The sequence below is a fragment of the Podarcis gaigeae genome (assembly GCF_964106915.1).
Source record: "Podarcis gaigeae genome assembly, chromosome: 13".
Lineage (NCBI taxonomy): Eukaryota > Metazoa > Chordata > Lepidosauria > Squamata > Lacertidae > Podarcis > Podarcis gaigeae.
This window is the reverse complement of record NC_139689.1, coordinates 6,902,596-6,926,614: the sequence shown is the minus strand read 5'-3', so window position 1 is coordinate 6,926,614 and position 24,019 is coordinate 6,902,596. Positions and strand designations below refer to the sequence as shown.

Genomic DNA, 24,019 nt, shown 5'->3' with positions numbered 1-24,019 from the left:
TTTTCCAAAACAAAACAAAACAAAAAAGAGTCCTTTTTGTTGGGGATAATTCAGATGGAAATTTCCAAGTGTCAAAAAAGGCTATTTATGTATGCCACTACGGCGGACCGTGTTTTGTTAGCCCAAAAATGGAAAATGAGTGAGGTTCCAACTAAAGAAGAATGGCAACTTAAAATGATGGAATATGTGCAGCTTGCAGACTTAACATATAGAATAAGAGAACAAGAAGAACATACATTTATAAAAGATTAGAAAACGTCTCTTGAATATATGGGGGGAAATTGGGTATATTTGAAACCGTGGGCAGCATTAAGATAAATTCAATGGTGTAAATAAGTTTTGATGGATGTAATAATGGAATACTGAATAGTTGATATAAAATATGCAAGGATTTATGTTATGCAAAATGAGCCGTGGAAAGAGAAGAAGGGAAGTCACTGATATTTTAAGGTTGTTATTATAAAATGTAAAACAGAAAATTTAATAAAAATTATAGAAAAAAACGGAAGGGAGGCAAGATGAAGCCAGGGGTTGTGGGGAGGGAGAGATGAGGTACAAACTGAAGGGAGCTTCACCCCATTGCAACATTGCCGGGGGGACGACAAGAAGACTGAACTTTCTGGTGTTACCTTGAGGTATCCCTGCAAGGTTTTGACTTGCTTCTGCGCCTCGGCCGCGATGCGGTTGGCGTGGCTGAGCTGGATCTCCATCTCGTTGAGGTCGCCCTCCATCTTCTTCTTGACCCTCAGCGCCTCGTTGCGGCTGCGGGTCTCGGCGTCGAGGGAGGCCTGGAGCGAGTCCACCATCCTCAAGTGGTTGCGCTTGGCCTGCTCCATCTCCTCGTCCTTCTCGGCCAGCTTGCGCTCAATGTCGGCCTTGATCTGGTTGAATTCCAGCTGGGCCCGCAGGATCTTGCCTTCCTCGTGCTCCAGAGAGGCCTGGATCGTGGAGGGAGATATTGGGTAGAGGGAAAGGGACAAGGTCATGCCATGCCCTCCCGCATTCCTCATATGACAACAGGGGCGAGGAGAGAAAGGCCTGACAGAAAGGACATTTGTACATCTGTAGGCGAAAGATCGTGAGGGGAGGATGAAACGCATCTGAGGGAACGGAAAGAGGAAGATGGAAAGGCCAACTGAAAAACAAGATGGCCGCGGTGTCGCTTTAGGATCACAGCCAAAGGCCCTCCTCACCTCAGCCTCCTCCAGAGCCGCCTGCAACTCCATCTTCTCCGCGTCGAGTTGCTTACGCACTTTCTCAAGCTCGTGGATGGTCTTGCCGCTGGATCCAAGCTGCTCCGTGAGATCGGAAATCTCCTCTGCCGGGAACAGCAAAAAGGTAGGGAGTCAGGTGGCATCTGACAGGAGCTGGTTTCGTTCGGGGCACGGGACGATTGGCCCCTGAGGGAGAAAAAGGCTCACCTTGCAAGTTCTTGTTCTCCCTCTTGAAGGTCTCCAGGTGCTCCAGAGACTCCTCATAGGCGTTCTTCAGCTTGAAGAGCTCGGTGCTGAGAGAACGGGCCTCCTTCTGCGACGACTCCAGCTCCGTCTGGGACTCCTCGTACTTCTGCTTCCACTCTGACAGGAGCTGCGGTGGGTGATGGAGAAGCAGAGAGAGTAAGGCTTGAGAATAGATATTTCTTGAGGCACTCCTAGGCCCGCTGCTCCCAACCACGAGCAAACGGACGCCCTTGAAGCCAAGCCGTTGTGGCGTACTGGTTAAAGTGAGTTAAGAGCATGTGGCACAGATGTGAGCTGAGCTTCACAAGCGTCCAGTACGGCCCAGTATCCCCACCAAGCAGAACTGGGGTACCCACAGCTGTCCCCTACCCATCCCTTCCGGATCATTCCCTCTGCTTTTCCCACCGTACTTTGTCAAAGTTCCTCTGCTTCTTGTCCAGGGCAGCAGCGGCCGCGTTTGAGCGCTCCACGTCCACCATGAGGTCTTCGATCTCGTTCTGCAGGCGGTGCTTGGTCTTCTCCAGCGAGGAGCACTTGGCGTTCACGGCCTCCACCGCCTCCTCGGCGTCTTGCAGGCGCTGCGCCAGCTTCTTCCTGACACACAAACGGGGCAGGGTGACAGGCACCATAAGCCAATAGAAGGAGCCCAAATCCATGACAAGGAAGGGCTTAATGAAAGGAGATAATCAGAAGGGGCTCACCCCTCCTGCTTTGCTTAAAACCACAACTCCTCTGGGGGAATTAAATTTGGGCCGGAGTCAAAAGTGTTGGAGTCCAGGCCCAATTCAAGGATCTTGTAGTGCCGTTTAAAACCCTAGGCCACTTAGGCCTCAAGGAAGATGGCCTCCATCCCTAAAGACTCTCTCAGGTGTTGAGATCGGCAGACCCCTTGGTACTTGGTCTACCCTCTAAAATGCAGGGCAAGAACTTTCTCTGTGGCAGCCCTTAAGCCATTGAATTCCCTCCTCACAGAGCCCAGCATCTTCATTGTACGGCTTCCGCTGTACACACCTCTTTACTTTCGCCTGTTTTGTTTTACGAGACCCATTTCTTTGGCTGAAACGACTGTCCTGTTTTCGGCTGGGACGGTTTTACCATTCTACATGTTTTTGTTGTTTCAATTGCATTTTCCCCCTTTACAGTCACACCTCTTGTTATGTTTGCTTCAGGTTAAATATTTTCAGGTTGCGTCCTGCGGCAACCTAGAAGTACCGGAAAGGGTTACTCCCAGGTTTTGCCGCTCGCACATGCACAGGCGCTCAAAATGACGTCACACACATGCGCAGAAGCGGCAAATCGCAACTCGCACAGACGCACATTGCATTCTGCTCATGTTGCGAACAGAGCTCCAGAACGGATCCCGTTCACAACCAGAGGTACCACTGTATTGGCTATTGCATTGTTTCAACTTGAACATACAAGGGTGAGAAAGGGTGGGTGGTACAACAGGCCTGTGGTTGTGAGGTGAGGCGAGTTGTGGGTCTCATTGCCCTCCGCCCCACTTACTTGGCTTCCTCCAGCTCCTCCGTCCTCTGGATGGCATCAGTCTCGTACTTGGTCCTCCACTGTGCCACCTCGGAGTTGGCCTTGGACAGAGAGCGCTGGAGCTCCGCTTTGGCCTCTGTTTCTTCCTCATACTGCTCCCTCATAAGGTCGCAGTCATGGCGGGCCGACTGCAGCGCATGCGCCAGAGCATTCTTGGCCTGAGGGAAAAGGAACAGCCACGTGGTCTTGGTGACCGCCAGTCCTGACAGGACCAGTATCTACCCTTTGTGTTGAGTCCTGTGGACTTCCTTCCCAAACCTCTTTGCGTCCCCCTTACCTTAGCTTCTTCTTCCAGTTGCCTCTTCAGATCTTCCAGTTGCTGGGTGTACGTCAGCTTCCCTCGCGTCAGCTGGTTGATCAAAGCGTCCTTCTCATCCATCTGGCGGGATAATTCACCTAGGGAGAAGAGTTGGGGCAGAGGAATCCATTATCTCCGGGAGTTTTGTTGTCATCAGAATCGGCAGCCATATTGAACAGGGACCCCACAGACTGACTGTGTCTGTCTCTACACACTTCTCTTCAGAAAATGTTCTGCAGAGGGTGCCATCGAAGATGAACACCAAATTAGGTGGACTAGGTTTTTTTTTAAAAAAAATAGTAGTTAGTTGCTAGCTGGTTCCCCCTCCCCCACAGGGTTAAGAGGTGAGGCAAGAAGGATAGCTTGGGTCATTTATGTATTCAGGGTTTCTTTTGGAGTGGAGAGGAGCATCAGAATGTTGATTTTTAGCTTGGAAAGTACAGTGGTACCTCTGGTTAAGAACTTAATTCGTTCCAGAACTCCGTTCTTAACCTGAAACTGTTCTTAACCTGAGGTACCACTTTAGCTAATGTGGCCTCCCGCTGCCAGTGCGCTGCTGCTGCACGATTTCTGTTCTCATCCTGAAGCAAAGTTCTTAACCCGAGGTACTATTTATGGGTTAGCAGAGTCTGTAACCTGAAGCGTATGTAACCTGAAGCGTCTGTAACCCGAGGTACCACTGTAAATGAAAATGGTACAGTGGTACCTCGTTTCTCGAATGTCTCCGTTGACGAATGTTTCGGAACCTGAACGCCGAAAACCCAGAAGTAAATGCTTCCGTTTTTGGACGCGTCTCGGAAGTCAAACGGCTTCCGCTGTGAGTTTTTCAATTTTCTCAAATGAATTTGCAGACCGCCCTTTGCGCCTTGGTTGTCGAACGTTTCGGAACTCGAACGGTCTTCCGGAATGGGTTACGTTCGAGAACCGAGGTACCACTGTATGAGCAATCATTTTGAAAGAAGGGGAAAAGAGGGAGGGGTGATGAAAGTAGGGCGTGGCAGGAAGGAAGAAAAGAAAACTTTGAATGGATGGATGGGTGGGTGGGTGGAAGTTTAGGTAGGTGGAAACCTGGATGCATCTGAGCAAAGATGGAGGAGAAATGGCTAAAACCAGAAAACGGTCAAGAAGGGCCAGCCATCAAGCTATGGGAGATGGGCTTTAGCTCAGTGGTAGAGCACCAGCCTTGCATGCAAAATGTCCTAAATTCAATCTCCAGGAAAAAGACGTCGTATGAACGTGCATCAGCCTTCCCTACTCACCATTCTCAGTCTGGAGCTTAGCTCGCTGAGAGGTGAGGTCGTGGACCATTCGCTGACTCTCCTCAGACTTGGCCCGGTGCTCGTTCATTTGGTCCTCAAAGGTGCGGCACATTTTCTCCAGGTTGGCCTGAAACCCAACGGCGAGAGGAGTTGTTGGGGAATAAATGGAGCAGTGAATGGAGAGCAGCAGCAGCCGGTCAGAGGAGGGAACAATTTTAATTTTAATTCTGGAATGAAAGGTGCTCCCTCTGAATCTCAACCCCTCCCTATCTCTGTATCCCAGTCCAAATCAACCGGTTCGATGTCTCCAGGTTGTTCTCCGGCCGTGCTACAACCCCGCTGCAAACCATGACTCCGCCCTCAGACCATGACATCGCTTGCCTTGCCCCACCCCAAACAAACCCCGCCCCCGTTCTTTGGCTTAGAACCTTGGCTTTCAGCAGCTGCTCCATGTTGGAAGCAACGTCGTCCAGCTCCAGCTTCAACTCGCTCTTCTCCTTCTCCAGCTTCTGCTTCACGCGCTGAAGGTTGTCAATCTGCTCCCCCAGCTCTGCCGCTGAGTCGGCATGCTTCTTGCGGAGCGTGGCCGCCGTGGCCTCGTGCTGCAGAGTGGCCTCCTCCAGGTCGCGTCGCATCTTCTGGAATTCCGCCTCCCGCTTCTTGTTCAGCTCGATCTGCACGGAGGTGGCACCGCCGGCCTCCTCCAGCCGCTCGCTGATCTCCTCCAGCTCCCGCGAGAGGTCGGAGCGCTGCTTCTCCACCTTGGCCCGGGCTGTACGCTCCGCCTCCAGCTCCTCTTCCAGCTCCTCGATCCGTGCCTGGACCCAGGGAAGGAGGGAGACATTCTGTCAGCAAGATCTAGAAAAGCACGCTCCAGGAATTCTGTCGGCAGCCTCCATTTCAAAAGCCCAGGCCTAGATCCAGATTCGTGAAGCTTCCATGGAGGTTCAAAGGTCAATAACATCTAGGGGCACTGGAGGATTCCATTCAATCTGAATCTTTAAGTGGACTGGCCCAATTTGCACTTCCTAGACTAATACATGGATCGGAACACAGTTACAGTTGTACCTTGGAAGTCAAACAGAATCCGTTCTGACTTCCAAAACGTTCAAAAACCAAATTGTGGCTTCTGATTGGCTGCAGGAAGCCCCTGCAGCCAATCAGAAGCCCTGGAAGCCCCGTAGGACGTTCAGGTTCCAAAAGAACATTCGTAAACCAGAACAATCACTTCCGGGTTTGCAGTGTTTGGGAGCCAAAACGTCCGAGTTCCAGGGCGTTCGGGATCCAAGGTACGACTGTATCCTTTGGAGTGAATGAATGATGCAATTCTCAGCTCGTAAGGTTGCATCCGGAAATGCATTTCATGGGAAAATGCATGCAAACGTGTATATTTTAGAGGGAAATGCATACAATTTAAATGCGAGATGTTTGTGGGTTTAAAAAGAAATGGCAGAAAACTGAGCAGAATGTAAAGCTAACATGGTCGCTAATAACATCCACATTCCTCACAGCAGATATTTGAGATACCGAATTTCTTGAAAGTTATTGCTCTGTTGGAAGCAGCTATCCTCTACCCAAAAATATGCCTCATTTTGGTCCTGGGTTATATATATAGAGAGAGAGAGGGAGAGATGGAGACAGACAGAGGGAGAGAGAGACCACATCAGTGAAGTTGGCTTCAACGCACACCACCCTGTCATCAACCTTTTACCTGTAGCTCTTTGAGCTTCTTCTGCAACTGGATGGCCAAGGATTGCTCATCTTCAATTCTAGCATTGAGTGCGTTGAGCTCAAAGTCTTTCCTGGGGAAGACAAGAACCAACTTGCTACAACCAACCACAGAGTGGCAGGCAGCACTAGAACAAATATCCACAACAAAAGGAAGGCGGGGAGTTGGCAATAAACTAAAGCACCCCTACTTCTTCAGCTTCTCATCCAACTGCTGCTTGTCATTCTCCAGGTCCATGATGCTTTCTTGGGTCAGCTTCAAGTCCCCTTCCAACTTCCTCTTGGCTCGTTCCAGGTCCATACGGATTTTCTTCTCTTGCTCCAGCGATCCTTCCAGCTGTTGAGCAAAGACAGTGAGACCCTGAATCCAGAAACTGAGAAAGGAATTGCTACTCCTAAGATCAACAATGTACTTGTGTGTGGAGCTTTTTTACTACACTGAATGCCTCCGACTACTTCAAGGAAGGTGCGAAAAATAGCAGGTCGTCTCCCCTGCGAGTGTTGCAGTCGATGCACTTACATCGTCCACTTGCTGTTCCAACTTGACCTTGGCTTTCGTAAGGGTGTTGACCTTGTCTTCCTCAGCTTGTAGGTCATCCAAGGCTTGCTGGTGGGCCTCCTGGAGAGCTTTCTTCTCCTTGGTTAGCTTCACGATGATCTCATCCAGGCCAGCCATCTCCTCTGTGAGGTTCTTAGCCTATGGGCATATTATAATTTTGAGTTATTAGATGGAATCCTCAAAAGATTCCATCAACAGTGTCTCAGAAAATTTTTATGCATCACTTGGGCAGAGAGGTGAACTAATGCCAGTGTACTGGAAGAAGCAAAGATCACCAGTGTCAAAGCAATGATTCTTCAACATCAACCTCGTTGGACTGGTCATGTTGTGTGGATGCCTGATTATCGTCTTCCAAAGCAACTACTATATTCCCAACTTAAAAATGGAGAGTGTAATGCTGGTGGTCAACAAAAGAGGTTTAAAGACTGTCTCAAGCCAAATCTTTAAAAATGTAGTTTAAACACCAACAACTGGGAAACACTGGCCTGCGAGAGCTCCAATTGGAGAACAGCCTTTACCAAAGGTGTCATGGGCTTTGAAGAGGCTCGAACTCAGGACGAAAGGGAGAAATGTGCTAAGAGGAAGGTGCATTTGGCAAACCCTCGCCGTGATCAACTCCTCCCTGGAAACTTTTGTCCCCACTGTGGAAGGATGTGTGGATCCAGAATTGGCCTCCACAGTCACTTACGGACTCATTGTTATAAACTGTGTTTATGGAAGAGTTTGGATTTGATATCCCGCCTTTCACTCCCTTTAAGGTGTCTCAAAGCGGCTAACATTCTCCTTTCCCTTCCTCCCCCACAACAAACACTCTGTGAGGTGAGTGGGGCTGAGAGACTTCAGAGAAGTATGACTGGCCCAAGGTCACCCAGCAGCTGCATGTGGAGGAGTGGAAACGCGAACCCAGTTCCCCAGATTACGAATCTACCGCTCTTAACCACTACACCACACTGGCTCTCAATGGAAGTCAATCTTACTTGGCTACAAGTGATCTCCAAAGAAGAAGATGGATGTAGGCAAAATTCAAGGCGGCACACAACAAAGGTTAGAGGCTCCCAAAAGAAAACTCTAAGTCCACCCAGTGCAGGAATCTCATGGAGAATCAACTCTCCCGGCTGCCAACCTTAATCCAGACCCAACTGATAGTAGCAAAAGCTCCTTGGGCTACATAGCGAAGGCAGATTTCGCTTCCATTCCCGCTCACCTTGTTCTCCGTGGCGTGCTTCTCCTTCTCCACTTTGGCCAGGGTCAGCTCCAGGTCGTCAATGTCCTTCTTGAGCTCAGAACACTCGTCCTCCAGCTTCCGCTTTTTGGCCGTCAGCTCAGCGTTCATCTCCTCCTCATCCTCCAGCCTCTCCGTCTGCTCCTTCACCTTGGCCTCCAGCTGAATCTTGTTCTTGATCAGCTGGTCACAGCGCTCTTCTGCGTCTGCAAGGTTGTCTTGCTCCTAGCGAAGGAAGAAGACATGCCCAAGACTTTACTGAGAAACCCAGAGTTCATGGCGCTTTTCAGCCACTTTGCCTTTCGCGGTTAGGTAAAGGTAAAGGGACCCCTGACCATTAGGTCCAGTCGTGACCGACTCTGGGGTTGCAGCGCTCATCTCGCTCTATAGGCCGAGGGAGCCGGCGTTTGTCCGAGGACAGCTTCTGGGTCGTGTGGCCAGCATGAGTAAGCCGCTTCTGGTGAACCAGAGCAGCACACGGAAATGCCGTTTACCTTCCCGCTGGAGTGGTGCCTATTTATCTACTTGCACTTTGACGTGCTTTTGAACTACTAGGTTGGCAGGAGCAGGGACCGAGCAACGGGAGCTCACCCCGTCTCAGGGATTCGAACCGCCGACCTTCTGATTGGCAAGTCCTAGGCTCTGTGGTTTAGCCCACAGTGCCACCCACGGCTAAGGGAGAAGATCAAATCATATCTTTGTTGCCCCATCGCCCCAACTTACAGCCTGCACTTGCAGCTGGAGGTCGTTCTTCTCTTGGAGCAAGGAGACCATCTTCTCCTCCAGCTCCTTCCTCCGGGCCTCCGACTTCTCCAGAGCCTCCTTCAGCTTGGCAAACTCCTCTTTCATGGCCAACATCTCCTTCTCGGTCTCCGCACTCTTCAGCAGAGGCTTGATCTTGAAGTAGAGCCTCATCCAGGGCCAGTTCTTGACCACCATGAAGGACCGGATGTTATACTGGATCACCAGCAGCGATTCCCTGCAAATTAGAGAAGGGGAGAGTTTGGGGTGGCATGGTGAGGGAGGACACATCAGGGCACAGAACACAGAAAAGGCCACCTTGCCAAGTGGGAGACCACGAACCCTTGCCTGAAACAGGAGGCTCACTTGCAACAAGCAAGGTTGGGATTATTCCACCATTCTGCAGTTGCATTCAGTGCAGGAAGCACAGAATTCCGCATCCTGAGAATGTAATCTAGTCCTCAAGATTATACAGCTAGGCTTACTTTGTATGTGAGCAGTTTCCTGGGTCCACCTAGTTCTGACTAAGGGAGGAGTGAGTCTGTCCATTTTGGTGTCTCTCAGCCTCCCAATTTCCCCTCGTTCAATCCTCCACATTAGTTTGCAATTCTTTTTTTAGAAAAAAAAAAATTCCTCACGAAAATTCACCAGCGAGTGTTTTGCCTACTGCACCCACTTTTTATGCATTGCTTCATGTTAATGTATTTATTTCCACTAATACGTGCATTTCTCTGCACACTTCGCCCTGCTATATGCATTCTGGGGCACATTGCTTGCCTGGAGAATGGCATTTGCAAAATTCGGGGAGCTGTGAATCTTGAAGGTTGACCAGCTTTCAGTTTCCAAACGCTAATTCTTGCCAAAGGGCTCCAACATGCCCAGGCCGTTCCCCATCTAACCACACCTACAAATTCTGGAAAAATCCGCTAAGGGACTTACTTCCTTTCCATGATCTTCCTGACTTCTATCCTGGCGAGGACTCCGCGCGACTGGGCCTGGATGCGGGTGATGATGCGAGAGAGACGCTCGTCCCTCATCTCCTCCAGCAGACCCAGGAGACCAGCCTTGAAGAACACCTGGCCAAAAAAAAGAGAGCATTGTGGGGGTTTTCTATTTTTCAGAAAAACAACCTGTGCTCAGGTCCCTACACAGGTTACCAGGTTGCTACTTGGCCTATATGATCTTGGTCACCCTGCTCTGTACACATTGAAGCTTGGGTCCTGCGCCTGTGTTTGTGTGTCACAGCCAAGCCAAACCTCACCAGGAACCTTGACAGTGGAGAAAACACATACCCCAACCCAGGATTAGCCCTAGCCTCCTCTGTTGTGAAGAGCCAATCAACAGCGCGGCCCGGAATGATGATGTCACTGCCTTTTCCTCGTGAGGAAGTGGCTCATCCCACCTCTCACCTTAGTGTGCCCAAATTTGTACTGGTTGTGGTCGATATCGAGGGAGCTCAACAGCTTCTCCGCCCCCTTCCTGCTGTCGATGAACTGGCCTTCGGGGATGGCGGCTGGGTTCAGGATGCGGTATCTGGGAAAGAGAAAAGGAAGCAGTGCTAGATGACCCCTGATAGGTTCCCTTCCCTGGGCTTTATCCTCTCAACATGGGCAGATGCCCAGATCAAAGGCCAGGACCGTGTATATTTCACAACTAAATTGTGGCAGAATACTTGGGGCCCGGAGAATCTCATCTTTCTCTCTCTCATCAAGTTTTTAGTCCTCATGACTGTGAAAGCAAGTTTGGAAAGGTGTGGCCCATGCCTAAATCTCAAGAAACCAGAGATTTGTGTAGGAATGTTCAAGCGGACTTCAAAGTTCCCCACAGAACCACTTTAAACTGTTGAAAGAGGGAAGGAAGGAGGTTGATGCTTTGTTTGAGCACTGTTTTAAGTTATGATTTGTGTAATGAAAATGTAATGAAATATGGAAACCTCAATAAAAATTCTTTTTTTAAAAAATGTTGATGATTGAGTGGTATATAAACGTCTTTACAGTCGTACCTAGGGAGTCAAATGGAATCCGTTCTGGAAGTCCATTCGACTTCCAAAACCAAACCGTGGCTTCTGGTTGGTTGCAGCAAGCTCCTGCAGCTAATCAGAAGCCGCGGAAACCCCCTCGGACATTTGGGTTCCAAAAGAATGTTCGCAAACCGGAACAATCACTTCCAGGTTTGTGGCGTTCGGGAGCCAAAATGTCCGAGTTCCAGGGCGTTTGACAACCAAGGCACGACTTTATGTGTAGCTATGATTTCTGCACCGCAGGGGGTTAGACGAGATGGCCTTTGTGGCCCCTTCCAACTCTACAATTCTAAGGTAAAGGTAAAGGGACCCCTGACCATTAGGTCCAGTCGAGGCCGACTCTGGGGTTGTGGCGCTCATCTCGCTTTATTGGCCGAGGGAGCCTGCGTACAGCTTCCGGGTCATGTGGCCAGCATGACAAAGCCGCTTCTGGCGAACCAGAGCAGTGCACGGAAACGCCGTTTACCTTCCCGCTGGAGTGGTACCTATTTATCTACTTGCACTTGACGTGCTTTCGAACTGCTAGGTTGGCAGGAGCAGGGACTGAGCAACAGGAGCCCACTCCGTCACGGGGATTCAAACCACCAACCTTCTGATCAGCAAGTCCTAGACTCTGTGGTTTATCCCACAGCACCACCTGCGTCTACAATTCTAGGAGTCTATAAAAGGCAGAATGCATTTTCTTTTTGAACTGAGCAGACATAACCCTGCCAGTGAACTGCCATGCAGGCAGCTTCCCTCCAACGTTGCCCCATTGCGCTCGGGGCACCCCCATATTCATGTACCTTCCCCCAGTGACACTCTCAGCTTCTCTGAAGCATCATTTGTCTCCACCACTTGAGAGTTAAGCCTACCTTTGCCGGAAGTCCCCGTAGAGGATCCGGTTGGGGAACCCCTTCCGGCAGATCCGAATCCCCTCCAGCACCCCGTTACAGCGCAGCTGGTGCATGACCAAGGGGTTGTCCATCACACCTGAGAGAGCAGGAGAAAGGGGATGGGCGCATGAAAGGGGGAAATTGGTCCCTACCACGTAAGCGCTTTAATCTAGTGATTTAAAAGCATTTCTAAACCACTTAAAATACAGTGGTACCTCGCAAGACGAAATTAATTCATTCTGCGAGTTTTTTCGTCTTGCAAATTTTTCGTCTTGCGAAGCACGGATTCCCATAGGAATGCATTGGGTATTAACAGTTTTAAGAAAAAGGAAACGTTTTCGTTTTGCGAAGCAAGCCCATAGGGAAATTCGTCTTGCGAAGCAACTCAAAAAACGAAAAACTCTTTCGTCTTGCGAGTTTTTCGTCTTACGAGGCATTCGTCTTGCGAGGTACCACTGTACTTCAAAAATCTCTCTCACTAGGGTTACCCCAGTTACAATGGAAACCCTAATTGGAGACGCCAGGGATTGAACCTGCGACCTTCAGTGTGCAAGGCAGGTAGCTCTAACACTCAGCTACAGGCCTTCCCCAAGGACTACAGCTCTCACCACCCCTGACAACTGGCTGTGCTTGTGCTGGCTTGGACTTATAGGAGTCCAAGAGAGAGAGAGCGGTAGGGCCTCAAAGGCACATCATACAAGGGGGACCTGGGATCTCACCTGGAGACTTGGTCTCGTTGGGGATGATGCAGCGCACAAAGTGAGGGTGGGTGGAGCGCAGGTTGGTCATCAGCTTGTTGAGGTTCTCCTGGGTGAGAAAGGAAGAGCAGGTGAGTTGAGATGGGATGGAGGAAGGGGAGAGGCAAGGAAGGATAACTGGGGAAGGCAGGCAGGTAGTTGAGATGGAACGAGTTTTATGAAAGAGGGCGGAAGGAGAGGTGTCCAGACAGGCAAGGCAGAGGATGGGCAGATGGATTTGATTGACGGGGAAGGAAAGCAGGCAGAGAAAAGGAGTTATAGTTTTGCTGGAGACAGGAAGGGGGATGAGAAAAAGGGATTGGAGGCCACAAGGCAGGCTTGGCCAACCTCTAGATCAGGCATGGCCAAACTTTGCCCTCCAGATGTTTTGGGACTACAACTCCCATCATCCCTAGCTAACAGGAGCAATGGTCAGGGGTGATGGGAATTGTAGTCCCAGAACATCCGGAGGGCCAAGTTTGGCCATGCCTGCTCTAGATGCTTTGGACTACAAATTCCATCAGCCCCAGCCAGCCAAGTTGCAGTCCGAAATAATCAGGATGTCTGATTATTGTCTTCCAAAGCAATTACTCTATTCCGAACTTAAAAATGGAGAGTGTAATGTTGGTGGTCAACAAAAGAGGTTTAAAGACTCTCTCAAGGCAAATCTTAAAAAAATGTAGTATAAACACTGACAACTGGGAAATACTGGCCTGCAAGCACTCCAGTTGGAGAACAGCGTCTATCAAAGGTGTCAAGGACTTTGAAGACGCTCAAACTCAGGACGAAAGGGAGAAACGTGCTAAGAGGAAGGCACATTTGGCAAATCCTCACTGTTATCAGCTCCCGCCCGGAAACCTATGTCCCCACTGTGGAAGGACATGTGGATCCAGAATTGGTCTCCACAGTCACTTACAGACTCACTGTTAAGACCTTGTTCGTGGAAGACAATCTTACTCAGCTACGAGGGACCGCCAAAGAGGAGAAAAAATAAAAAGTCCAAAACATAATATAGAAGAGGCTGGGATGGGATGAAAAGAAATAAGAAAAGATTGAGATGGACATAAGTCAGTGGCTGGGAAGAAGAGATGCGTTTGTCCACTTGGTCCTCGTTGTGGGAACTCTCAGTGGCCTCCACGGAAGAGAAGTTTGGGCGATGGGAGCAACATGGCAAGTTTGGCTCAGCCCTCGCTGGGTCCCCCAATAACGTCCTTGCAACCCTTTTTGTTTCCAGACAGCCAACCAGGTTGGTGGAGATGGGGCAAGTAGGCCTAAGGAGAGCGCTGCAACCAGAGGAAGCCCACCACAGAAGCTCATCCTCCTCTGGGGAAAGGGGTGCAGGGAAGCAGAGGAGCCCCAGGAGTAAGGAAGGAGCACAGCCCAAGGGCTGCCGCCTAAGGATGGTGCTGCCAGCCTCTCCAAAGAAGCAGGCCTCAGGATATCCTCACCCGGTGCAGAGCAGACACCGTCTGGAAGGAAGAGCCCTTCTTTTTGTGGGTCGTTTTCCCCTTGGAATCAGGAGCTGTTTGGAGAGAGAAAAACGGGGATTCAAGATGCAGCCTAAAGGGTGAGGATATGTGCAGAAATACCGGAATGCATTAATCAGGAAGGCATGGAATCCAACAGGAGAAGGTCACAGGCTTCCCCTGCTACAGCTCAAATATCTAAAGCCCTTCACAGCCTATGACCCTCGTACCTACGGGACCACCTCTCCTAGTATGCCCCACGGAGGACCTTAAGGTCCATAAATAGCAACACCCTAGAGGTCCCAGGCCCTAAGGAAGTCAGATTAGCCTCAACCAGAGGCAGGGCCTTTTCAACACTGGCTCCTGCCTGGTGGAATGCTCTTTCTCATGAGACCAGGGCCCTGCGGGATCTGACTTTCCGCAGGGCCTGTAAGACAGAGTTGTTCCGCCTGGCCTTTGGCTTAGAATCAATTTGACCCCCCCCCCATCTTTCTTTTTTCCTTTATCCTACTGTGAAGATGTTTTAATGTTGTATTTTAATCTTGTTTTTTAAGTTGTATTTCAATCAACTTGTTTTTATTATTGGTTATTAGCTGCCCTGAGCCCGGCCTTGGCAGGGGAGGGCGGGGTATAAATAAATATTGTTATTATTATTGTTGTTGTTGTTGTTGTTATTATTGGTGGCTGGCTTGAAACTATATGTGCTGAGACAAGGGCAGGGCACGAGGCTGATGAAGGGCTGCTGATTTTTATTGCAAATACATAACACTGATTTGTTTTCATCGCAATGCGATGTGGGCAGGCACCCAGTTTGTGTTTTGCTTTCATTCACGTGCTAAGTCAGGCTAAGAGCGAACGACAGGCCCAACGCCGCCCAGGAAGCCTTGCGGCAGCGCGGGAATTCGAACCTCAGTCTCCCAGGTCCTAGTCCCACACTCCAACGGCCGCGCTGACAGAGGGTCACTGGGCTGCCATAGTATCAAAGCGAATGACTCCAAACCAGAGCCTTTGGTTTTCTGTAGATCCAATCTCACGGACCGGAATGGAGTTTGGAATGCGGACAGCCTGGCCATGCCCCCTTCCGTTCCCTCCCTTACGTGCGTCCGATCCGGTGTAGTTGGCGAAGAGATGAGCCAGGAGCTTGAGGGACGACTTCTGGTAGAGCCCCACCACGGTTTCGTTGAGGGGGTCCTTGTTCTTCTGCAGCCAGTGGTTGATGTTGTAGTCGACGGTGCCGGCATAGTGCATGAGGGAGAAATGGGCCTCCGGCTTGCCCTTGATGTTGCGGGGCTTCCCAAAGTTGGCCGACTTGCCCAGGTGGTTGTCGTACAGCTTGGCCTTGAAGGTCATGTCGGTGGCCTTGGGGAACATGCATTCTTCCTCCAGGATGGACATGATGCCCATGGGCTGTGGAAGAGGACCAAGCGTCAAGGGATGGAGGGCGAGGAGGAGGCACCAGCAGGCAGTTCTGCCCCGTGGCCGTTTGCTATGGATGGAGGAAGCTGCCTTATGCTGAGCTAGGCCATTGGGTCCACCTAGCTCAATACTGCCTACACGGACTGGCAGCAGCCCCCAGGATTTTGATCACACAGAAGCTGAGCAGGGAGAGTGTGATGGCCTGGGACTTGGGGTCAGACCTGGAACCAGAGGAGACTCAGTCTGCACCAGATCCTTTGCCTCAGGCATCATCTGAACCAAGTCTGGGGCCGGATCCTGAAGTGTCCCAGTCTGTACAGGTTCCCCTGCAACAAACACTAGCTGGGCTGAGTCAGGGGCCTGAGCCTGCCCTGGCTCCAGATGCAAGGATGACCTCATTGCCTTCAGCTGGGCCATCACTTACAGCTGCTCCACTACCAGTTTGGTCAGCGGAGGCTGAGGCGGCCCCCTGGGTCTAGTAACCCACCGATGTCTCCCAAGCTGCAGAGACTAAGGTCTGAGAGAAGGAGAGACCTGAGTACTCGCAGGAGGAGTGCTCGCCTTCGGGTGAATCAGGGAGGTGAGTCGCCAGGGGATCAGGACCAGCCGCTACCCCGACGAAGGTAAAAGGCTGTCGGACCCTGCCCCAGGTTGGAGGAGCAATATTGCTGTATGCTAGATCCTGCCTGAGATCCTGTACCTCTCCTTGCCTGGTTTCCTGCCTCATGTCCTGCCTTGGCCCTGTCGGACTGTCTCCCAGCAGAACCTTCGGATTCTGGACCGGACCTGGACCGTGTTTCACGGGTTACCCCCAGGCCCAGCACACAGAGAGGCCAGGGACTGGACCTTCTGCATGCAAAGCAGGTATTCCACCACTGAGCCACGGCGCTTCTCTTTATGGCATTCGCCATAAAAAGCAGCAGCAGCAGCAGCATGTAATCAAAGAACAGTAGAGTCGGAAGGGCCATCTAGTCCAGCCCGCTGCAACACAGGAAGAATCCCTGGCAGGCGGTAATCCAAGCTCCGCTTAAAAACCTCCTAACACTGAGAAAGGAATTACTCTGACTGTGCAGATTGTGGAGGCAACAGGTTCATATGTCCAGGGCATCCAGACGACCTCAGGTGGTTCCCCTCATTTAGGGATGGAGGTCAAATTTGTCAGGGCTGCTTTTGGAAAAGGTCCAGCTTGATTTGCCGGTTCCAGACTGAATGTGCAGATCGGAACACAACTATTAAGTGGATTTTGCAGAAGTCCGAACGTCACGATGCATTCTCGGCACCAATAAATGTATACAAAAATACGGTGGTACCTTGGTTCTCAAACGCCTTGGTTCCCAACGCCAAAAACCTGGAAGTGTTCCGGTTTTCGAACATTTTTTGGAAGCCGAACGTCTGATGCAGTTGTCAACTATTGTTTCCGGTGCAACTGCACCAATCATAAGCTGAGCCTTGGTTTTCAAACATTTCGGAAGTCAAATGGACTTCCGGAACTGATTAAGTTTGGCGCTTTTGTTTTTGCTATTTATTTTGTGTTTTTGTTTTTGAGGCTTTTTCGGTTAATTTGTTTTTGTGACCGTGTGGAACCCAGTTCAGCTACTGATCGATTGATTGTGTGAGTGCGGAAATGGATAAAAGCGATCATCAGTGCAGGTAAGAAAAAAAAATAATTTTCATTTTTATTATCTACAATACTGTCTTATTTATTTAATAGTACAGTACATTGATTATTGCTTTCATTTTATGGATCAATGGTCTCGTTAAATAGTAAAATTCATGTTAAATTGATTTTAGGGGTTGTTTTTAAAAGTCTGGAACGGATTAATCCATTTTGCATTACTTTCTATGGGAAAACGCACCTTGGTTTTGGAACGCTTTGGTTTTGGAATGGACTTCTGGAACGGATTACGTTTGAGAACCAAGGTACCACTGAATGCATTTTACATTTTTTAAATGGGGGGGGATGCATATTTTGGAGCTGGGTGCTGAAGAGGATGCAAAACCGCACATTTCTGGGGGAAGAATTGTGCATGAAAGGTAGACAAATGCAAATTTCCCATGCATTCTTTTGAAAAATCCATGGTATGGAACGGGCCTATGATTGTGGCACATGTGAAACTGAGATGGAAGAGAAATAGACAGATCTAGTAATCATTGGAGGTTTTTAAACAGAGGTTGAAGACCCCCTGAAAAGGATTCTTTAGCTGGGATGCGGCTGGCGCTGTGGGTTAAACCACAGAGCCTAGGACTTGCCGATCAGAAGGTTGGCGGTTCGAATCCCTGTGACGGGGTGAGCTCCTGTTGCTCGGTCCCTGCTCCTGCCAACCTAGCACTTCAAAAGCACACCAGTGCGAGCAGATAAGTAGGTACCGCTTCGGCGGGAAGGTAAACGGCGTTTATTTGTGCTGCTCTGGTTTGCCAGAAGCAGCTTAGTCATGCTGGCCACATGACCCAGAAGCTGTACGCCGGCTCCCTCGGCCAATAAAGCGAGATGAGCGCCGCAACCCCAGAGTCGGTCACGACTGGACCTAATGGTCAGGGGTCCCCTTACCCTACAATCTCTTACTGCCCTACCTTTTGACAACCTTGCCCACTATGGGAGGCAATTGCCCCAACTTAGGCGTAAATGAATGCAAGTTGCCCTTTGGGGACTAAGGAGGGTGTGCCGGAGGCAAGGAGGCACCTTCTCGATGAGGTCGATGCAGGCCTGGAGGTCCATGCCAAAGTCGATGAAGACCCACTCGATCCCTTCTTTCTTGTACTCTTCCTGCTCCAGCACAAACATGTGGTGGTTGAAGAACTGCTGCAGCTTCTCGTTGGTGAAGTTGATGCACAGCTGCTCAAAGCTGTTGAACTGGGAAGAGAGACGGGGGAAAGGAAATCAAGGACTGACAGTCTGTCCTCCCTTCCAGGTTCTCTCCCTCTACTTATGTGTCTTATGCCACCTTTTCCCTCAGAAGGAGCCCAAGGTGGTGCGCCTACAGGTCTCCCCCTCCTTTTCAATCCATCCCTGCAACAACGCTGCGAGGTAGCTTAGGCTGAGAGGCAGTGATGGGCGCACTCAGTGAGCTCCATAGCTGAGCGGGGATTCGAACCCTGGTCTCCCAGGTCCTAGTCTGGCACTCTGACTACTCCAGCACACTGGCTCACTAGCCAGGAGCAATGTCAAAGGCTGCCAGTCTTTTCAGGAAGCCTTCTGAAAATTACCCCATTAACTATTTTGCATAGATTCATGAGTGGGTAGTAGTAGTAGTAGTAGTAGTAATAATAATAATAATAATAATAATAATAATAATAATAATAATGCCAGCAGAAATGGGGACCAGGCGGTTATTTGTCGGTCACGCTGGACCACCCATTCGTCTTTCCTGGTTTCCACCCGGCAAAGCCAAGCTGGACCACCCAGTTATTTACCGTATTTTTTGCTCTATAAGGCTCACTTTTTCCCTCCTAAAAAGTAAGGGGAAATGTGTGTGCGTCTTATGGAGCGAATGCAGGCTGCGCAGCTATCCCAGAAGCCAGAACAGCAAGAGGGATTGCTGCTTTCACTGCGCAGCGATCCCTCTTGCTGTTCTGGCTTCTGAGATTCAGAATATTTTTTTTCTTGTTTTCCTCCTCCAAAAACTAGGTGCGTCTTATGGTCTGGGGCGTCTTATGAGCGAAAAATACGGTACTCAAAATCTCAAAATGGATTCTCCTTGGAAGAGAACCACTTACATCGAAGATCTCAAAACCAGCGATGTCCAGCACCCCGATGAAATACTGTCGTGGAAGCTTGGTTTCCAGCGTGACATTGATTCTGGTCACCATCCAGTTGAACATTTTCTCATATACAGACTTGGCCAGGGCTCCAGTAGAGTAGTACACCTGGTTTGTTTTTTAAAAAGGGGGGGGGAGAGAGGTACATCTCATTAACCAGCTAAAACAAATCTGGGAAGGTTGAGGGGGCAACCTGCGGCCTTCATATTTTTTAAAAGAATATTTATTGAGATTTTACATAAACGTAAGTTTACAAAATACAAAAAAATATATAAAAAGAAAAAGATAAAAAGAAAACCATACATAAAAGGAAAAAAGAAAAATACCAATACAAAATACAAAAAATGAATAGTTAAGAAAAAATTAGAAACAAATCCATTTTTTATAACTTTAAACTCATTAACTTGTTTCCTTGACCTCCTCACACCTCCCCTTTTTGTATTCCCATTTACATAATCAAATCAGCAAATCCTTACCCTCTTTCATTTATCTTAACTCTATATCTTAACATATTATAACTCTATATTTTCATCCATTATCAATTTATTTTTGCGTATTCTTATTAACTTTGTTGCTAATGCCGCTTATTTTCAATCCATCATCATTTTAACATTCATTAATTTTACAGTGTTTCTGCAGATAATCTTTAAATTTCTTCCAATCTTCTTCCACCAACTCTTCTCCCAGGTCTCGGATTCTGTCAATCATTTCCGCCAATTCCATATAGTCCATCAGCTTCATCTGCCACTCTTCCAGGGTGGGTAGATCTTGTGTCTTCCAATACTTTGCAATACGTATTCTTCAACCTGCAGCCTTCAAAACCTCAAAAGAATGCCCCCACACTCTGACATTTCACACCCAGGACTGCGTCTCACCTGCTGGACATTTTGCCCTTTGGTGACATACTCATTTCCAACTTTGACCCTCGGGTGGCAGAGACCCTTGAGCAGGTCGGCCGAGTTCAGGCCCATCAGGTAGGCAGACTTGTCGGCTTCTGGAATTTCAGAATTGGGGCAGGGGGTGGGTGGGGAGGAAACCCCTCGGTTACACCATGGCTCACCTTGGTTGAGGAACAGGGGTAGAAAAGACAGAAGGGCATCCAAAGCGAGGTAGTGTCAAAGGCGGACCCTGTGAGGGAAGCGGGCCCACCTCTCCCAAACTCTTGGGGGCGCTCTGAGTATGCGCAGCATTCTGCTACCGACTTCTGCTACGTGTCAGGAAACCGAGAGAGCTTCCTTTCATTTAAATTCCATTTAAAATTTTTAAAATTATCAACAGGGCAGAGGCAGCAGGCAAGGCATGATGAAATCTTTAGGAAAGTTTTTGGTGTTTGATGTTTTATCCAGTTTTTAATGTTCTGTTGAAAGCCGCCCAGAGTGGCTGGAGAAACACAGCCAGATGGGCGGGGTAGAAAAAATTATTATGATTATTATTTGGAGGAATGAATGAATGAATGAATAAGAGAGGCAGCTGGAATTTCTCCAGCTGCAGGAGGGTTTCATTGCCCCACGTGACTCCTGCCCAGGATTTGCCAAAACAAAAGGTAAAGGGACCCCTGACCATTAGGTCCAGTCGTGACCGACTCTGGGGTTGCGGCGCTCATCTCGCTTTACTGGCCGAGGGAGCCGGCGTACAGCTTCCGGGTCATGTGGCCAGCATGACTAAGCCGCTTCTGGCGAACCAGAGCAGCACACGGAAACGCTGTTTACCTTCCCACCTTCCCACCTACTTATCTGCTTGCACTTTGACGTGCTTTTGAACTGCTAGGTTGGCAGGAGCAGGGACCGAGCAACGGGGGCTCACCCCGTCGCAGAGATTTGAACTGCTGACCTTCTGATTGGCAAGCCCTAGGCTCTGTGGTTTAACCCACAGCGCCACCCGCGTCCCTATATGCATATACATGTATCTATAATTTACACAAGTTGTGGGGTTCTGTTTTCTTGACGCAAAGGAGGCATCAGGTTGGGGAAGGCTGGGACAGAGCATCCTGCCCTGCGACCCAGCATTCATTTGCCTCGCTTGCGGTTCATCGCGAGCATCCTCCCTCACCTTCTGTGCCATCGGGCTCTGCCTGCTCCTCGCGCTGCTTCTGTTTGAACTTCATGTTTCCGTAGTGCATGATTGCGCCCGTCAGTTTGTAGATGGAGTTCTTCTCCTCCTGGGTGAAGCCTAAGACGTCAAAGGCGCTCTGCGGGCGGAGGAAGCAAAGGGAGGGTTGGCTGTTGCTGCCCGCACGGCCGCAGGGGGTGGGTGACTCACCTGGATACGGCTTCTGCCTCCCCCCCCCAGCTCCTCACGTCAGTGGCCAGCAGCTCCTCAGCGTCATCGATGGATGGCACCGTGGTCTCTCCTTGGGAGATGAAGGCGTAGTCGTACGGGTTATTGGTTACCAGCATCATGTCTGGGAAGGAAAGGCATTGGGCAGGGAATAAGGCAAAAGGAAGATTGTCCCTTTTCTTTTTTTAAAAAAAATATTAATTCATTTATTTTATAATTTCCAATTTCCCCCGATTTTTTTGCATCCAATTACCTTATTTTGCCGACCTATGCTGTAGCTCAGCATTGTCTACTCTGACTGGCAGCCTTTCAGGCAGGGAATCTCTCTCATCCCTACTATGTACATGACCCTAGGACCTTCTGCCCCCAGATCAGGTGCCCTACTGCCGTTCTAGCGCAGGCTTAGATTTGTTCCGCGTACAGAAGAACATCTCAGCAAGATCTCAGACCCGGGCCAGAGTGGCTCTCCTTTGCAACAACTCACCCAAGAGCTCCGGCTTCTTGTTGGACAAGATCTGGTAGTAGATGTGGTAGTTTCTCTCAGCTTTCAGCTGATTGATGACCCGGGACTTTTCCAGGAGGTCTGAGGAATTAAGAGGAAGAGAAGGCGGGGCAGTTGAAATGGAGGAGCAACGCCGAAAGGAAGAAAAAATTCATGGAGGATAAAGGCTTCTAGCCAAACTTCCGTCTCCACTGTTGGAGGGAATATGAGCAGCTGGGAATCGCAAGAGGCAAACATGCTCTTGCACTCAGGTTCTGCGTTTTGGGGGCTTCCCACTGGTGAGAACAAGGGGTGGACTAGGAGGGCCATTGGCCTGATCCGGCCGGCAGGGCCTTACTTGCGTCCTTACGTTAATTCAGGGAGGAGGGCCAGAGATCAGGAGAAGTAAAGAAGGACAGGCCTTTGGGAAACTCACAGGTCTCTATGTCGGCTGAGGCCAGCTTCCCCGTCGCCCCAAAATGGATCCGGATAAATTTGCCCTGGAAGAGAAAAGAAGAAACTGAGCAGGAGGTGCAGGCAGGGCAGATGGAGCAAAAATAATAATTATCTATTGGTTTTATTCTCCCTTCCCCGATTATATACCGCTTGATGGCAGAGGAAACCTTCACAGAAGCTCACAGAAAAGAATAGAACAACGAAATTATCAGTAAAAACATTTCGGAACAGCTATTTCAAAGAATCATATAAAGTTGGAGGGGACCCAGAGAGCAGGAATATGCAGCTGTCCCATACGGGAATTTAACCTGCAACCTTGGCACAATCAGCTCTAACCAAGCTATCCAAAACATTCAAAAAAAATAAGTAAATGATAAGACAAGAACGTATGAAAACACATGGCAATGTTCTAAATCTCTGGGGAGTCTTGCTTAGACAGAAATGCGTTTAGCAGATGCTGAAACGAGTCCTCTGGTGTCAAGAGGCAGGGAGTTCCAAAGGTTGGAAGCTGAAGCACCATAAGATCTGTTTCTAACCAGCGCAGAACGAGGGTGATTGGGCCCCTGTAGCAGTGCCAATTCTGCAGGTGGAAGCGACTTGAGTGGGCCTATATGGGATTATGCAACCTCGTAGGCAGTTATTTTGGCAGTGTTTCCCTCCCCCCCCCGCCCCTGCCTCAAATTCCTTCTCGAGCAACACTCACAAATCGGGACGAGTTGTCGTTCCGGAGAGTCTTGGCATTCCCAAAGGCCTCCAGCGCAGGGTTGGCCTGGATGATTTGATCTTCCAGAGTCCCCTGTCGGTAGAGCGAAAGGTTAGAAACATTCTCTCTACTAGCTCATTATTATTCCTTATTCATTTGCATGCCTCTTCATCGCCCAAAGTGGCTTACAAGTCTAAAACCAATATATTTGTGTGTGTGTGTGTGTGTGTGTGTGTGTGTGTGTGTGTAGACACACAGATACAGTGGTACCTCAGGTTAAGAACTTAATTCGTTCTGGAGTTCCGTTCTTAACCTGAAACAGTTCTTAACCTGAGGTACCACTTTAGCTAATGGGACCTCCCGCTGCCGCCGTGCGATTTCTGTTCTCATCCTGAAGCAAAGTTCTTAACCTGAGGTACTATTTCTGGGTTGACGGAGTATGTAACCTGAAGCGTCTGTAACCCGAGCTACCACTGTATAGCAGACTTGAATAAAATCCATAATTGCAATGTACAATAATGGAAGCCCATTTAGAATAGCAACCAAAACAATGGAAGAAGGAGGTTTGAGTCATCAGATTCGGAGAATGCCTGTTTAAACACGGGAGGACCAGTGAGGTTTCATAGTTAGAGTGCCAGACTTGGACTTGGGAGACCAGGGTTCAACTCCCCTCTGGGCCAGAAAACTCGCTGTGTGATAATTATTATTATTATTATCTCGAGCCAGTCACCATCTGTCAGGTGAGCCTACCTCACAGGGGTAAAATGTGGAGAGGAACATCTTGGAGCAAAGGTGGGATATGAATATAATATCAGCAAACAGCTTAGAGGCCGGAGGAGCAGGAGGAGAAGGGAACGTGGTTAGCAGTGGGAAAGACACAACGACAGAAGTCAGTGGACAGTGGCAGCTCCTTCTTCCTTGTCCCTTTGGCTTCCCTTGCCTGCTAGTAGCTCTGAGTAGCCGTGGTCGGGCTGCTTTTCACGTGTCCGGGCCTTTAGGCTCTCCACTAGCCCTCTCCTG

General features: G+C 49.4%; 1 protein-coding gene across 2 annotated transcripts in view; it reads right to left on the bottom strand.

Annotated features, from left to right (window-relative positions):
- The window catches only part of MYH7 (myosin heavy chain 7), a 38,113-nt gene that overhangs the window by 6,020 nt on the left and 8,074 nt on the right, over window positions 1–24,019 (bottom strand). For both annotated transcript variants that reach the window (XM_083706498.1, XM_083706499.1), the window contains exons 8-34: window positions 23,000–23,092; window positions 22,277–22,340; window positions 21,844–21,942; window positions 21,380–21,483; window positions 21,132–21,270; window positions 19,958–20,076; window positions 19,041–19,190; window positions 18,007–18,177; window positions 15,008–15,317; window positions 13,893–13,966; window positions 12,427–12,514; window positions 11,687–11,804; window positions 10,222–10,345; window positions 9,752–9,888; window positions 8,795–9,050; window positions 8,054–8,296; window positions 6,811–6,987; window positions 6,482–6,627; window positions 6,274–6,364; window positions 4,991–5,380; window positions 4,563–4,689; window positions 3,283–3,401; window positions 2,967–3,163; window positions 1,871–2,054; window positions 1,422–1,587; window positions 1,194–1,318; window positions 630–938 (exon numbers count right to left, since the gene is read on the bottom strand). In XM_083706498.1, coding sequence (XP_083562624.1) covers window positions 630–938; window positions 1,194–1,318; window positions 1,422–1,587; window positions 1,871–2,054; window positions 2,967–3,163; window positions 3,283–3,401; window positions 4,563–4,689; window positions 4,991–5,380; window positions 6,274–6,364; window positions 6,482–6,627; window positions 6,811–6,987; window positions 8,054–8,296; window positions 8,795–9,050; window positions 9,752–9,888; window positions 10,222–10,345; window positions 11,687–11,804; window positions 12,427–12,514; window positions 13,893–13,966; window positions 15,008–15,317; window positions 18,007–18,177; window positions 19,041–19,190; window positions 19,958–20,076; window positions 21,132–21,270; window positions 21,380–21,483; window positions 21,844–21,942; window positions 22,277–22,340; window positions 23,000–23,092 — 4,320 coding nt within the window. The remainder of the gene's footprint in view (window positions 1–629; window positions 939–1,193; window positions 1,319–1,421; window positions 1,588–1,870; window positions 2,055–2,966; window positions 3,164–3,282; window positions 3,402–4,562; window positions 4,690–4,990; window positions 5,381–6,273; window positions 6,365–6,481; window positions 6,628–6,810; window positions 6,988–8,053; window positions 8,297–8,794; window positions 9,051–9,751; window positions 9,889–10,221; window positions 10,346–11,686; window positions 11,805–12,426; window positions 12,515–13,892; window positions 13,967–15,007; window positions 15,318–18,006; window positions 18,178–19,040; window positions 19,191–19,957; window positions 20,077–21,131; window positions 21,271–21,379; window positions 21,484–21,843; window positions 21,943–22,276; window positions 22,341–22,999; window positions 23,093–24,019) is intronic.